Source organism: Carassius carassius, chromosome 11, assembly GCF_963082965.1.
Source record: "Carassius carassius chromosome 11, fCarCar2.1, whole genome shotgun sequence".
NCBI lineage: Eukaryota > Metazoa > Chordata > Actinopteri > Cypriniformes > Cyprinidae > Carassius > Carassius carassius.
Genome location: NC_081765.1, coordinates 29,822,360 through 29,838,656, shown reverse-complemented (window position 1 = coordinate 29,838,656; position 16,297 = coordinate 29,822,360). Strand labels below are relative to the sequence as shown.

At 35.2% G+C, this 16,297-nt stretch overlaps 1 protein-coding gene across 4 annotated transcripts in view; it reads left to right on the top strand.

Moving 5' to 3' along the window:
- The window catches only part of hdac4 (histone deacetylase 4), a 223,863-nt gene that overhangs the window by 138,853 nt on the left and 68,713 nt on the right, over window positions 1–16,297 (top strand). For 3 of the 4 annotated variants that reach the window (XM_059562489.1, XM_059562487.1, XM_059562490.1), the window contains 5 exons: window positions 62–212; window positions 1,242–1,362; window positions 3,698–3,816; window positions 13,702–13,830; window positions 13,995–14,107. In XM_059562489.1, the coding sequence (XP_059418472.1) occupies window positions 62–212; window positions 1,242–1,362; window positions 3,698–3,816; window positions 13,702–13,830; window positions 13,995–14,107 (633 nt within the window). The remainder of the gene's footprint in view (window positions 1–61; window positions 213–1,241; window positions 1,363–3,697; window positions 3,817–13,701; window positions 13,831–13,994; window positions 14,108–16,297) is intronic. The other variant, XM_059562488.1, reaches the window with a different exon arrangement.

Below are 16,297 nucleotides of genomic sequence, written 5' to 3'. Positions count from 1 at the left end.
GATGACTTTAAGACTGTTCGTTTGAAGAATGTTTCTGTGTGTGTTCCCCACCCCTCTTTAGCATCAGCAGGACCTCCTGGCCATGAAACATCAGCAGGAGCTCCTGGAACACCAGCGGAAGTTGGAGCGCCATCGTCAGGAACAGGAGCTGGAGAAACACCAGCGGGAACAGAAGCTTCAATTACTCAAAAACAAAGAACGCGGCCAAGAGAGTGAGTGAAAAACTAATTACCTGACTGAAACACACAAAGGTCTTTCATTTATTAGGCTAATCAGCACTGTGGCATGGAAGTCTCTCTTGGTGTTATAATTGCTGGTTATAATTTGGTTCACCTTTTAGTGTTTAATCCTGTTTTATTGAAGTGATAAAAAATAAACTCGAATCCAAATGCATTATCTTGGAAAATAAGCGAAAATAAACAAAACATGATAGCTCTGTCGACACTGACCGTTACGAGATCTTTGCTCGCTGTAATATGAATTTGTTTTGTTGTTGGTGTTTTTTTTTTTTGCCAAAACCAGTAGTCTGATAGCTTGTATGATTATTAAGTTTGTTGCACACAATTTAATACTTGGTGTTTCAGGCATGAGGAATATGAACAGTGACGCTTGCACTAGTTGTGTGTATTTCCTCAGATAAGTGTGTACTTATCCCTGGTGTTTTCCGGGCATTGCAGTACAGCCAGTCTATTTTTATCCGTCACTGTTGTCGTTGACACTGCGGTCACCTGTTGCCTGCGAGGAGCACGTGTTTGTCTGGTGGCGCAGATGTGTACGTACACCAGTGACAGCCTCTGGGGACATGTTTACAGACGATAGGAGAGGTGATAATTGAAGGAAAAGCTGTGAGAATTCATACATCTGATGCTCTCAAGTTAAGACCAGACAAAGGGGCCTTTCCTCTCAGATCTGAAGAAATATCCGAATCTTGTCGGGCTGCAGTGGAAGAGCTGTTTATCGTGTATAGCCTTTGTATTCGTGATCAATTGGCCACAGTTCGATCTTCTCTGTTTCAGACTATTAAGAGTTTTTAAGGCTATTTAGAAGACAAAATTACAGCACTGCAAATTACAAGGTGTAGAAATGGCGAGGAAATTGACACTCACAAATGTATAGAACCCCTTCCTAAGGCTTATAGAGAAATCTAGCGGTATAACACAGCTAGAGGCTGAGAGAATGCCATAAATGTCCTGCTGCTTGGATGTTTGTGATTTTCCTGAACTGTGGGCTCTGTTCGACAGGCGCTGTGGCGAGCACTGAGGTGAAGATGAGGTTGCAGGAGTTCGTACTCAACAAGAAGAAAGCGCTGGCCCAGAGGAGCCTCAACCACTACCTGCCCAACGACCCGCGCTACTGGTACGGGTGAGTACCGCAGCCTGCTCGCCGCTGATGTTTCAAAAAAACCTGTTTACATCTGACTTTGACACAGCGGTCAACCGAGACAGAATTACATGCAGTTTAGACTTAGTATTAACATGCAGCTTTCTGGTTTTGTGAAGTTAATAAATATGTGATATATTTCTATGTATGTGTATAATAAACATCATTATAAAATAATAAAAAAATTATATATAAATAGTAATAAAAATAATAATAAACAGGATTACACAAGTGCCTCAACTATAAAAAAATTTTTTTTTTTGAAGAATTGAAATTAATGAAGAGGCAAATTAAAATTTGGGAAATTAATGTAATAAAAAGTTGTATGCAGTAATCAAATTTTGTATATGCCTGTAATCATTTATTTTTGTCCTTGTAAGAAAGAGAATAATTTAAATAATAGTTTTTTTTGTTTATTTTGGTTTGGTTTGGCATATTTGTGACAAATAGTGTGAGTCAGCTCAGATCAAATGATTTAGTTCTTTTTAATTAATTCTTTTTAATTTATTAATTAATTGATTTTTTTTTTTGATGGGCTTTGATTTTATGTTGTTATTTTTTATTTTCTCCAAATGATGAGTACAGTGATTCATGGACAACTGAGTATTTGGTGTTCACTGCTTTCTGAGATGCTTCAGAACAGATTGGTATTTTTACTATGAGTACGTTTGAGTGTGGTTTGAGTGATCGAATACTGAGGTGGTTTGGAAAACTGAGCTAAATATACACGTTACACAAACTTAATGCCACACTTCAGAGTGTAGTTTAGTTCTTCACTTGCAGCTGTATGTCAAAGTAAAACCATATTATGTAAGTTTCTACTTTGATTGATTGACGGTTTGTTTCTTCCTTCACCGCACAAAAGATGTAGCTAGCTGTCACCTCTGGGTTCTTGAAATATTTAAACAAGTTTTGATTGGGGAACTTGTCATGTGTGAAAGATAGCAGTGAAGAGGAGGCATGTGTCAGTTGTGTGAGTGTGTGTTTATGTGCAAAACTCACTCCATCAAGCCCACCTTTCACACTCCTCATTTGTGAGGCTCAGAAAATGGAAAGAGAGAATTCCTTTTAAAAGGAATGTTACAGGTTTTTGAATTTACATACTTAGATGCACAAACTAATGTTGAACGGTTTGGAGCCAGTAATATATTTAAAAATGTTGTTGATAGTCTTTAATGCTCACCAAGGCTGTATTTATTTGATCTAAAATACAATAAAACCTTTAGTAGTAGTATATCTGCTTTATATTTCAGTACATGAAATGAAATGTTTTCCTGTCATGACAAAGATGAATGTATTCAAATTGTAAATATTTGTTGTATATATTAGTTAAATTATATATATATATATATATATATATATATATATATATATATTATTTATTTATCTGCTAATTGTTTCTTTTATTTAGCTTTGAATTTTTTATTTTTTTTTAGGGCTGTCAGATCGATTAATCGCTTCCAGAATAATATATGTGTGTATGTGTATTTATTTGTATATATAAATACACACACATACATGTATATATTTAAGAAGAAAAAAAATGTGTGTGTGTGTGTGTGTGTGTGTGTGTGTGTGTGATTTTGGATGCGATTAATCGATTTGGCAGTCCCAGTTTTTTATTTTTTTTTTTATCATGAATTTTATATATATATATATGCAGATTCTTTGATTAAGAAAGTTCAAAAGAGCAGCATTGATTTGAAAAACTGAAAAAAAAGTCTTATAACCATGTAAAATCTGTACTGTCACTTTTGATCAATTTCACGCATCCTTGCTGATTAAAATTAATTAAAATAAAAAAAAACTTTGAATGGCAGTGTATGTTTCAGCCAGTTGCTTCCTCATTTCTGAAACACTGATTACAACATTTGCAGTAGGGTTAGACTGAAAGTGAGTCATTTCTGTAGCCTGCATGTTCTATTAAAACAGATCACTTGAGCTCTTGGCCTGTTTGATATGGGCTGACGGTGAGCCAGATTAAATTCTTGGGTCTGCGGGGAAGCCAGCTGACCTCCGATGCCCCGCTGCAGATGTTTTTCCTGTTTAGAAGGAACAAATTCCTGTATTTTTGCAGAGCTTTGATGGGCTAGAGTCTGAAAGTGTGTCATACTCAAGCATGTTTATTTGTAAACAGTATGATTGCCCCGCCCCCTCTCTTAGACCACACTGAGGCATTATGGGTGATCTGAGTTTGCATTCCCATTAGTTGGCAGAAAGCGTCCCGCTGCTGGGAATGGAGAGCAGCTGTGTGTGGAAATGTCTAGAAGTGCACATATTTGGGTACCTATGTGTGTGTTTGTGATTTGTTCCACAGGAAAACCCAGCACAGCTCCCTGGACCAGAGCTCACCACCTCAGACAGGGATTTCCACTTACAACCACCCGGTGCTGGCAATGTACGACCCCAAAGATGACTTCCCGCTCCGCAAGACGGGTAGAACTTACCTCCTTCTTCTCAATGTGTCCTGCCCTGTCTTTTCACTTTCTCTAGGGTTGCTTACACTAGTTCAGGTTTGCTTAATAAGAACTGGAAACGTGGAACAAACTCTGTGACCTTTGCTTCCATTGACGTTTGTGGAAACGTTTTTTTCCTTCTGTAGATGCAGAAGCAGTTTTCTCACACTCACACACACAGCTGTAAAAGATTGTGATGTTCAACTTCAAAGGCTGCAAAATGTGGAGCAGTGTTTGTCTGGCTTCAAATTAATTTGCAAGAAATGTATATAATCAAAGCCGTTCTGAACAGTGTTGTTTTAGTATAATGTATATACAATTTTTTATGAATTAGCTTTTATTTTTAATGTTTTCAGTTTTTATTTTATTTTAGTTTAATTATTAGTAATTTTGCTATGTGCTTTTGCCATTTGTATGGCATGGTATTTGTTTTTCTTTTATACATTACTATTTAGGTTTGATTTAATTTCAGTTTTTATCACTTTTTTTAAAAATCTATACCCAAATTCAAAGAAATAATAACAAAAAAAACGCATAATAAAAATTATATAATAAGAATAATAATTAAAAAAGTTACAACTTTTAAGTAAGTTAAAATTTAAAACTAGGTTAATAAAACCTATTTAAGGGCAATTTAGAACTTTTGCATGTAATAGTTTTTCTCATTTATTATTATTTAACTGCAATTTAAATATATATTTTGAAAAAATTGGTAAGGAAAAATATACAGAATAGTTATGAAAAAGTTTGGTTTGGTTGATTTCCTTGATGACATTGCAAAATCCTATCATTTTTTTTCTCTTGGAACATTCTGGAAAGTTGTCTGTTTTTGAGGATAAATGTAGGTTTAGGTAAAGACATTCTCTCTGACATCTGCTGTGTGTTAAGATGGGCTCCAGTGTCTGTAGGCTGGCATGTGTTCCCCCCTGCTTCAGCATCATTGTCTTTACTATCAGGGCTCCAGTGTGTGTTAAAGAAGTTGTTCCCCTCCCTCCATCCCTCTCTTCCTGCTGCAGGAGAGCACTCAAGGGTTCCTATGCAGACTCACTTTGGGCTGGTTTAGGTGAAGTAAGGCCTCTGTGCTCATTAATCACCCTTGAAATGGGCCTGTCAGGGACCCGCAGTACAACCTGCCCTGGACCTTTAGCACACACAGAGCCCCGGTGAGACCTGCGTAATTACAGTGCAGGCCAGAGAGATGGGAGATGGGAGGGAGAGGTGCTATGAAGTGCATTACAGTTGTAACAGCAGATTACATAAAAAGAGTCCTACTGTGCAGCAATTTCTATGACCTCTAGGTCTGCATAAAGACGGTTTTACACTCATTGCACTCAGAGTCCAGAATGAACATTTTGCGGTGGCGGCCAAACTGCAGATGATCTGACAAAATTTACAGGCCATAGATATTCCCTTACATGCATTTATTTTGTTTTGTTTTATTTTATTTTATTTTATTTTATTTTATTTTGTTTTATTTTTATTTTATTTTTTTGTTTTTAGTTTTATTTTATTTTGTTTTGAGTTTTATTTTGTTTTGTTTTTTTCCTATAAGAAAGAGCCTGTTTTGTAGGTTTTTTAAAATTCAATTATTTAATAGCTTTTGCGTATTTGTGAAAAGCGAGTTATTGTGCCATTCAACTGCACCTGTCAAAGAAACAAATGACTTTATTTTGTCTTAATGCAACAAATATTCAACCATATGTGTTGCCACTGGTTTCAGTGAAAAAAGACTTCATACAACCTAGAGAAACTTTTCCACAAGGAATAGTTGTTCATTTTTCTTTAATAGACTATGTTTTAAATTGATTTTAGATTACTTTTATTCCATCAGCAGAAGATTTTTGCATGTCACTTGCACATAACATGATATTCGTATAATCTTACTTATAATTTAGCTTTTGACAAGTTACCAGTCATCTTCTGCTTACATTTGAGTGTTAATATTGGACTCTGATTACACTGTCGCAACCCACAGTTTGGTTCGATGTGATCTGTGTTCCCACAGTTCATTGTTTTCATTATCCATGAGTGGCACAACCTCTTTGACGTCCTTTCACAGTTATATTTCCCATGTGTGCTGTTAACCTGGGAAAGCAACAGGAGGATACAGGAAGGGGAACTTGGGAAAGAGGATCTAATGGTCTGAACTTCAAGCTGTGAAATGTTCTTTGTTTAGTTCTGTTGATTGAGTTTGTGGTAAGGCTCGTTTGCGAGGCGATTCCACTCATCCCGCTGTAGATAAACCTCAGTTTGCTCTGGCTGGCAGAGCACATTCCTGCACAGGGGATACGGAGAAGGAGGGTGGCCCAGGCATTAACCAGAACTGTTTGGCGCTCACTTTCCGTCTCAGGACAGGCCCGAGTCTGTTTTCACACATCTCCCCTAACCGTCGGACATCTGGAACCTTGGCTGTTGGCCGCTGCAGGAAGTGTGATGTTGTTTTAGGGCAGTGAAGTCTGCTAGATGTCCAGAGCCATGAATGCTGCACAGACCGTTGCTCTTCTGTACACATGTCATGATTTTCTAATAGTAGTGACCAGTGTTTTGGGGGGTAACACGTTATGAGTTGCATTATTAAATTGCTGTTTTTGACGATTAAAGTAACTTGTGTAGAAATTTAGTTCAAATAAGTTCTGCATGTAACATAATCAGATAATTTTTTCAATCAAATATCTAATCTTATATCACTAACTGAAGTATCGTGTTACTGTATGTAATCAGATTTTCTTTTTCAGATTTTCATGCAACAAGTGATATGTTGCTTAATAAATTTACACGATATCGGTTGCTCTTTCAAATGAATAATGTATAATATAATCAGATTTTTCATGTAATCAGATTTTTTTCATGCAACAATACGTTGTTCATTAAATTTGCACAATATCAGTAACTTTGCTAAATTACATTTAGTGTAAACTGAATTTTTTTCAAAGAATCAATTTTTACGCAGCAATACATTGAATGTTATTGTAATATATAGATTATCGTTACGGTTTTTAAAAGTAACATTATGTAATCAGATTTTTCTCAAAATCTTTTTTTTCGTGCAGCAAGTAATGATACTACTTAAATGTACATAATGCATGTTACTTTTTTCTAAGTAAAATTTTATGTAATCACATTTTTTTGATCATTTGATTTTCAAGTAATTAGTGATATATTACTTGTTAAATTTTCACAGTATCAGTTTTTTTTTTTCAAGTAATTATCCAGAATTCTTCACGTTAATACGATTTTTTTTCTTTTACGTAATCAGTAGTACTCAAAACGTAATACATTGCCAATTAATTTTACACAATATCAGTTTTTACATTTCTTTTCAAAATACATTTTATGTTATAATTTTTTTCACTTAATCAGATTTCTTTCACACAACAGGTGATACTTTACTTTGTGAATGTCATATGTAAAAAAATGTGTATAAAAAGTATCATTGCAACATAATTATTTACTTTTTATAATAAGTAGAGCAATATTGTAGCATGCTACTTTTACAAGTAATATTCTCCAGCAGTGGTTCTGTCACTTTCCCCTCCACACTAAGTGTGAAAGTGTGTGACTCGGCGAGAGCTCTTTTGTTTCATTCATTCGTTTCTCCTGCAGTGCTGTGAGGTTGTGCTCTTCTGAACGTGTTTGAGCAGGCTGGAAGGTCATAGAGCTGACATTTTGTGCCGAGCGGGCTTGCAGCAACCATGACTCTTTAGCTGTGACTCATTCTTTTATATGTCGTGCACAAAGTGTTTGTTCAAAAATCTGGCTCAAAATTCATCGTAAACAATTATTTGCCCTGGTGCAGTGTGGAAATGACTGTAATGTCTGTTATGTCTCACTTGCAAACACAAGTTGCTCTAATTTCAGAAATAGGACACTTTTGTGGAAAATTAGTTTGAGACGTCGCACAAAGCATTGCCATTGCTTTTCTCATTTGTACACCATATGAATCGCCTCCAGGTTACATTAAAGCGCTCTTCACATTCTTGTTGACATGTCAATTTTCACTGGGGAGTTTACAGGATTAGAAAGCCTGGGATAGAGAAATCTGGAAGGAATTGAGCTTGAGCTTTAAACACAATTGCACTAATTAGCCTGGAGGTTTCAATTTGTGACCTAATACCTGCTAGTAAGAGCTGGTATGCAGGCTGGGGCAGCAGCAGTAAAGGACCGAAGAGTGCACAGGTCTGTGCTTTTTCTTGGGTGATGTGTAATGATCAGGTCTGGTAACCAAAAGCTGACAACCACGTATAACACAAGAGCTTGAGAAAAGTGTCCAACCCAAGGTTGCTTTAGGGGAACATGTTCAATCCAGTGTGACTCATTTCACTGGCCACCAGTTGTATATTTGTTTACAGTGTGTATATTTTTAATGGAGCGGCATTTAATACACAGAGCCGTAGTTCACTGACAAGCTACACGATATTGCGTTCATAATCAGCAATGAATCACCTGCGATTATGGACACAATATTGTGTAGCCTGTCAGTGAACTACGGCTCTGTGTATTAAATGCCGCTCCATCTGAAAGCATGTGCTGGAGATATACTACTAATCACAAAACCGGCTTTACTGACGAGATGCGCATGAACATCGCATTCGATTATTTGCACAGCCATAGGTTCTAACAACTTCCTATATATATTATACTTAAAAGCATAGTTCACCCAAAAATTTAAATTCTGTCATTAATACCCTCAGGAAGTTCCAAACCCGTAAGACCTTAGTTTATCTGCGGAACACAAATCCGAGTTTTCTGACCTGCATAGACAGCAACACAACTGACTATTTTTGCATCGGTAAAATAGTCTATGCGACATCAGTTTAACCGTTTAAGAATTTTTTTTTTTTTTTTTTACTACAAAAAATATTTTCTTAGCTTCATAAAATTAGGGTTGAACCACTGATGTCACATGACCTATTTTAGCGATGTCCTTACCACATTCAAGGCCCAGAAAAGCAGTCTGTGCTCTAGGATTTCAGCAAAAATATCTTAATTTGTGTTCCGAAGATGAACTGAGATTCTTACCGGTTTGGAACGACATGAGGGCGAGTAATTAATGACTGTCCCTTTAAAGTGTTAATGCATAAACTTAATTAATTTCTATTTACATTTTTATTCATGATCATTTGGGCTCTTAAACTTAACATGTTGACTTATGATGTTAAGTTTTATTATTATATATATTTTTGTTTTTTTTATTATTGATATTACATATTAATTTAATATATTTTATTTAAAATGTCTGCTTTTTCACACATAGTGTTAATAGACCTGTATGCATGAAAATCTATTACTTTTATGTTTTAGGAAGTGAATACTCATGTTTAGGGTTGACTACTGCCTTAGACTACTGATGGCCTTAAAATGGCTTTGACTGCAGCTAAAGAGGAGCCGTGCCGCTCCCTGAACATGCTGTCCACTCAACACGCTTCTGTTTGCCTCCTAAGAGCTCATTTCCCTTACCTGGATCGAAGTGGTTTTTTAATAGCTGTAGGGTGATGGCTTCTGCTTGTCATTTCCCGTCGACTCTCTGTTGACAACTTATCCTCACGAAGACAGTGCCTGCACATTCTTATCAGCCGTATAACTCCTCCAGATCTTCTCCTCCGCAATTACCATCATCATCATCATGAAAATATATCTACAAGATCTTCTCTCATATTTCATATTCTGAGATTTAATGCATCAGCTTGTGATGTGAGGTTCTTCCCGGTGCTTTGCAGAAACTGATATGCCAGAAATGTTGTGCAGGAGGAAACTGGTACTTTTTAGGGATGCACAAAATATCTGTTCTATATCGAATATCAACCAGTGTTACTTTTTTTATTTTAATCAATTGGCTATTTGGTATTTATCAGCCAATATTGTTTAATTGTGCAAGGTAATTTTCCCTATTTGTCCATTTACTGTGGGTTACAATTGTTGCCATATAACACTTAACACTTTTAAACTTAATTTGTTTACACTGTTAAATGCAGTCTTTAGAAAATCTCAAATTGAGTGTCCATGTTTATGTTGCACATTATAATTTTTGATGCCTTAATTCACTTCTAGCCTTTTGAAATGTTTTATTTTTTTATTTTTTATTTAATTGTAGAATTTTAATGTCAGCCATTTATCGGTTATTAATAGCCCTAAAATGAAAAGAAATATCGGCTTCAGTAATCTGCATTTGAAACCATTGACTTTAAGTTTTATTTTTAAATCAATTATACAAATTATCTGAGAATTTTAATATCGGCCATTTATTGGTTATCAGCAATAAAATCTAAAAAAATATCGGCTTATTGATTTCAGTAATAACTGTGCATCAATAATAAGTGTGCATCCCTAGTGTGTTGCTGCATTCTGGATAAACTCAAGCTAGAACTTTTGTGACGATCTACCTTTGTGGAAATTATTTTTTTAAATGGAATCTTTAACAAATCTCAAAATGAATATCCATTTTTCATATTGATTAGTACAATTTGTTGATGCCTAATTCACTTGTGCAATTTAAAATGATCGATTTCATATTTTATTTTTAATTTAATTGAATGAAATATTATAGAATTTTAATATCAGCCACATCGGTTCTCAGCTATGAAAAATTAATATAAATATCAGCTTATCGATTTTAATATCTGTTCATTTATATTGCTTTACTGAACTAAACTTTAAATAACACAAAACTGACTTAAGCTGAATAATGACACTATCTATATACTATTGTCGTTTTCTTGTTTATAACTCTGAAGCTGCTTTGAAACAACTTAAATTTAATTTCTGTATAAAAAAATATGACTCCATTTATCTACATTGTGGTTTAGCTCAAGTTAGAACCTAAGTGTTGATCTTTCGCTTTGTGAAAAAAGATTTGAACCTGTCCTGCCTTGTCAAACTGCCCAGTAGGGTCAGCATCACCCTTCAGGAGTTGAGTTTGGGGCACACATGTGCAAGTGTGTAACATCAGCAAATATCATGGACCACTGCAGCGGATGTGTCAGAGAGTTCTGGAACAGCACTGGTCCAAACACACTCGCACACGGTTCTGCCATTTCAACAGTTTTTACAAGAAGAGGCCAGTGAGAGTCAAGCACCTTGAGTACTGCCAATGAGAGAGCTCATATGTTTCCTTTACAGCTGCCAGCTACAGCCTATATTTCATGCTAAAACTATTAAAATTCTTCAAGTGGTCTAAACAAAGATTGCATAGCCTGAGAAGTATAGCTGTTGGATTTTGAATATGGTTTTATAGGTGCAGTTTGTAATATTTACAGCTAGTGGTTGAAATGGGTATTCAGTCCGTATTCAAAATATTGAAGAGCATTGTTTCTTCAGCCCCCTCCTCCTGAGACTCGATGCTCATGCGGGTTGCCAAATTGGAGACACAGAGCAAGAATAAGGTGACAAGCCTTACATTTCATTTATTTGCATTTTAATATTCCTCTGGTCATGGTGTTTTTAGAGGGATGCTGAAGCTTTTTAGGTTGGGTAGAATCTGTGACCTTTGACCCAGTTCGTTTGCTGGCTTACAATGTGTTACACTGTCTCAACCCAGGTGTGCAAATACTATTGGCTAAATTGGCAATAGGAGGAATCACACGGACCAAAACAAAACCAGAACATTTCGACACAGAATGCACATTTCAAAGTAGAATATATAGATGTAGCATTGCTTTTCAGAAAAACAGGTATGTGAACGTAGCGTTTCTAAATAGCTGTAAACATTTTATGGTATTTTTATGCTTCACTACAGTCAAAAATTACATACAGCATCATTAAATATGCTACAAAACTAAATCAAATCTAGTTTATGATGATGTCAATTGCTCACATGCTAGAAACAAGTTTTGTAAATGTAAAGGTTTTGTTTCTACTTTTTATTAAATGCCAGGAGGAGTAAGAAGGGCGCATGTTAAATTTACTCCTGTCTTTATTACTGTTCCTTGTTCCTCTGCACTTGCTAATGCAGGGCATTAATGGCAGTATGCCCAGCTTTCTTTGAAATAGATGTCTGGGAATGTTCCTACCACTTACGAGAAGTGCCGTCCTCATATCTACCTAGTTTGATAAGTATAACCACAAGATTGTCTTTTCAGAATAGAGTGCTCTTGAGGGGAAAGTGATGGCAACTTTGCTTCCTCAGTATTTGCCTTTTAGAGCCAGTGGTGAAGGTTTTTACTTTGAACATTCATTTGCACTTGTCCACTGTTAACTTCAATACAGTTTCTCATACTACCAAAAAAAAAAAAAAATTACATAAGATAAATGTATTTCAGATATAATTTTATTCAAAATTGGTTAAAGTACTAACAGCAATTATTACAAAAAATAATTTATATGGTAATTAAGTATTTATAATTACTAATTATAATGTAGCTAGTAATTATTACATAGAAAGCTGAACTTACTGTTCATCAAAAAGCCAGAAAAAATGTATCATAATTTTTACAAAAATATTGAGCAACACAACTAGAAAGTCACTGAGTCACACATATTTTCCCCATTTTAAGCATGAAAAGGTAAGGTTTATGCTTTAAAAAAAAAGAAAAGAAAAAATGGGGTGAGTAAAATAACCTCTTTTTTGTTTAAAAGAAAAACATGGGGAAAGTAAAAAAAAAAAAAAAAAAAAATAGTTTAACTGCTTCTTAAAGACACCCAGTAAGAAACATTCAACGCTGTCCATCAACACTGTGTGTATAATTTGAGCAATTTGATTCATGTAAATGTCTGCAGATGGCAAAAGGTGCATGAGGTTCTGATCCAAATGACTTTTGAGTGCACTTTAATTTTCCCAGGCCTGCATTTCTCCTAATGAACTGTGCGTGCTCTTCTTGCGGGCCGTACATGTTTTGACACGGGGTCACAAACGGAGCAGGGATCAAGCGCCAGAGCACAGTTGGGGCAAGAGAGGGATTGAGAAGCCTTTGTTGGAGTATGTGAGCGGGTGAATATGTCAGCAGTGGCTAATGGGCGAAACGTCCGTGCCTGGATGACAGTTTCAGATAGGCGTGACCCTCACGGTCAGCTTTGGTTTTGGTAATTGTTGGCCAGACCGGAGCGCCCCCTCAGTGGCAGGCCTGCTCTGACATGCTACGTCACACTCCAAGAGCTTGTGTTTGCAAACTGTATAACGGCCGAGGGTATTCATTTGCAGTGTTTACACTTAGATGGACTTGATTAAACTTTTGGCCAAATTGCTGTGCCAAGCTGGAAGTTGTTCAGATGCAGGTTTGCTCCATTGTTTTTCGACTGGAATCTGAATTCACAAGCATAATGAGTGACCCGAACTAGCCTCTTTTATAAGGATTCATTAGTTGCTTGGGACAGGTCAAGCTAATGTCAAACTTCCTGGTTATTTAACAGTTGTATTCTGCAGAATCAGTCAAAAACACTGCTTACGACCAGAAATCTTTTTCAGTGGAGAATCCGATTTGTTTCAGATGGATTAATATAATAATTGTATGTATGTATTTACTTATAGTATTTTTATGTGTTTAATGTATTTTTTTAACATATATATTCTTTATTTAAAAAAATATTTAAAAATCAAAATACTTTTTATTTATTGATTTAGCAGTTTATATTTATTGAACACATGTATTTATTTAGACTTTATTTAAATTTTATTTACATATATAATTCTTTATATATTTGTTTTATTATTTTTATATATTTATTTTTATTATTTAAAGACAGCTGCCCAAGCAGGGAGTAGATAGCAATGTTTTTTTTTGTGTGTGTGTGTGTAAATGTAGTCTATTTGGTTTTTAATGTCACACAGCTCTATCTACACACATCCTGCTATTTGAAAGAAGTGTTGCAATATGAACTATATTTCCTGTTCCTGCGTTAATTTGATGACTGTCCTCTTTCCATCTCTAATCAGCATCTGAGCCCAACCTGAAGCTGCGATCCAGGCTGAAGCAGAAAGTGACGGAGCGCAGGAGTAGTCCACTGCTTCGGAGGAAGGATGGGCAGATCACCTCTGCAAAGAAGCGTTCTCTCGACATGGCAGGTGAGAGGATCAGTCTTGAAAACTGCTCACATTTTATTCATAGTGAAAGTAGGAAACATCAAAAAGTGATGGGCAGAACCTCCTGCATGGACTGCTAGGCCGTGATTCCAACATAGATTCATTCTCGACTTGACAGCAGATTAATCAAGTCCATTTACTTTCAGAATCGGCATGCAGCAGTGCTCCTGGCTCTGGTCCAAGTTCACCCAACAACAGTTCAAACAATATTACCAATGAGAACGGCATCGCTGGATCAATGTCCAACAGTCACGTGGAGGTACAGTCACTGCATACTTCACCACAGTTGTGACCCTGGACCACAAAACCAGTCAATTTTACAAAAACATCTGAAAGCTGAATGAATACGATTGATTTCCATTGATGTATGGTTTATTAAGATCAGTCAATATTTGGATGCAACCAGTGTTGGGGAAAGTTACTTTTAAAAGTAATGCCTTACAATATTGCGTTACTCCCTAAAAAAGTAACTAAATACGTTACTTAGTTACTTTTTATGGAAAGTAATGTGTTACATTACTTTTGCGTTACTTTCACGTTACTTTTTAAATATGAGCAGGGCTTCATTGTTTTTAATATAAGAAGTTCTATTTATAGCAAATGTAAAAGCCCTTTCACACCAAAAAGTGTAATAAATAAACCTCAGGCTGAAGGAAAAGTAAATTCACGTCTGTACAGTAGAACACAGGAGAAGAAGGTTCAACACTCTTCAGCAATAAAAAAAAACAATGAAGCACAATTGTTAGTTTATCTAAAGTCATTTTTTAATTATTAGTATGGTTGAACTGGATCATTAAAGGTCAGCAGCAAAGACACTGTTAATAAAATGGGAATAGATACATTTGTGTTATTTAATATATTTAGTTATAGCAGGTTTGCGTCATATTCTGAGTTTGCATTTCACTGTTTTGATTAATTTTGATGAATACTAAATCGGTTTTGTTTTTTGTTTTTTTGTGAGTGGGATGAATTAATGCACATTCACATTTAGTCTAGAACTACAGTAACATCATGTTCACACAGCGCATACAACGCCTGCATACTTCCGATTTCTCCCAATATGGGAACAGGAGGCTTGTCAGTCAAAAAATGGGAATACAAAGTAAATGGCGTTACTTTTTTGAAAAAGTAACTCAGATATTTTCTTGTAAATTAAAAAGTAATGCGTTACTTTACTAGTTACTTGAAAAAAGTAATCTGATTACGTAACTCGCGTTACTTGTAATGCATTACCCCCAACATTGGATGCAACTATTTGAAAATCTGGAATCTGAGTGTGCAAAAAAAATCTCCTTTGAAGTTGTTCAACTGAAGTTCTTAGCAATGCATATTACTAATCAAAACTTAAGTTTTAATATATTTATGATATGAAATTTCCAAAATATCTTCATGGAACATGATTTTTACTTAATATCTTAATGATTTTTGGCATAAAAGAAAAATCGGTCATTTTGACTCATACAGTGTATTTTTGGCTAATTATTAGAAATATACCCCAGAGACTTAAGAATGGGTTTGTGGTCCAGGGTCACATTTGGTTAAGATTTAGTCATGTAAGGGTTTGCGATACAAGGTTTTGTATTGAATAAAAGGGTGCTGTAAATTGTGGCCAATGTGTATTAGAGAAAAAAAAAATTCCATAATGATATTTCTCCCCATTTTAAATTATTATTATCCAATGAAAGGTAAGATTTTATTTTTTTGTATTTTTTTTATATAAAAGAGCAAAAGGATTAACCATGCAGATTCATTTCCACAGCCTTCTATGATCATATCTACCAAGGGTGCCGATATTTTTGGCCATGACTGTAATAAATATACACAGTACACACACATGTACAATGTGAACAAAAACTTCTATTTTGGAAGCACTAATTATTAATATAATTATAGTATTATATTATAATATATATGAAATTAATTGGTTTGATTTTAATATTTTTTATAAATGTTTATTAATAAAAAATTATATATGGCAAATTGTATTAAAATTATTATAAATTAAAAGTTGCTATGAAGTCGCAACATTGTTTCTTGGTGATCTGATCTAGAGTTAGATTTAATGATTGGCTTACCAATTATTTATGACTGTTATTAACAATACACATTCATTATTTATGGAACATCTGTGTTTTCAGTAATATTATTTTTGTCACCATTTTATAAAAGCCCTTTTTAATGCTTTTTTATTTATTTATTTTTATTAGGAATTTTGATTCATTCACTTAAGCATGATAAAATGACATCGCTCTTGAAGCGTATTGTTGTGTTCTTTAATAGACTTCTAAATCTCTTTATTTCTGTGCATGCTTCATCCTTAGGACATTTTAGCTCAGTTTTATTGGTGGCCACACTTGTCACTTCTCGCTTTGGGAAGTGTTCTGTGATTTTCCTGGCTGTTTCCATGCATGTTTAAGCTGTAGACGGGTCCCGCAGGGGTCCGGAGAGT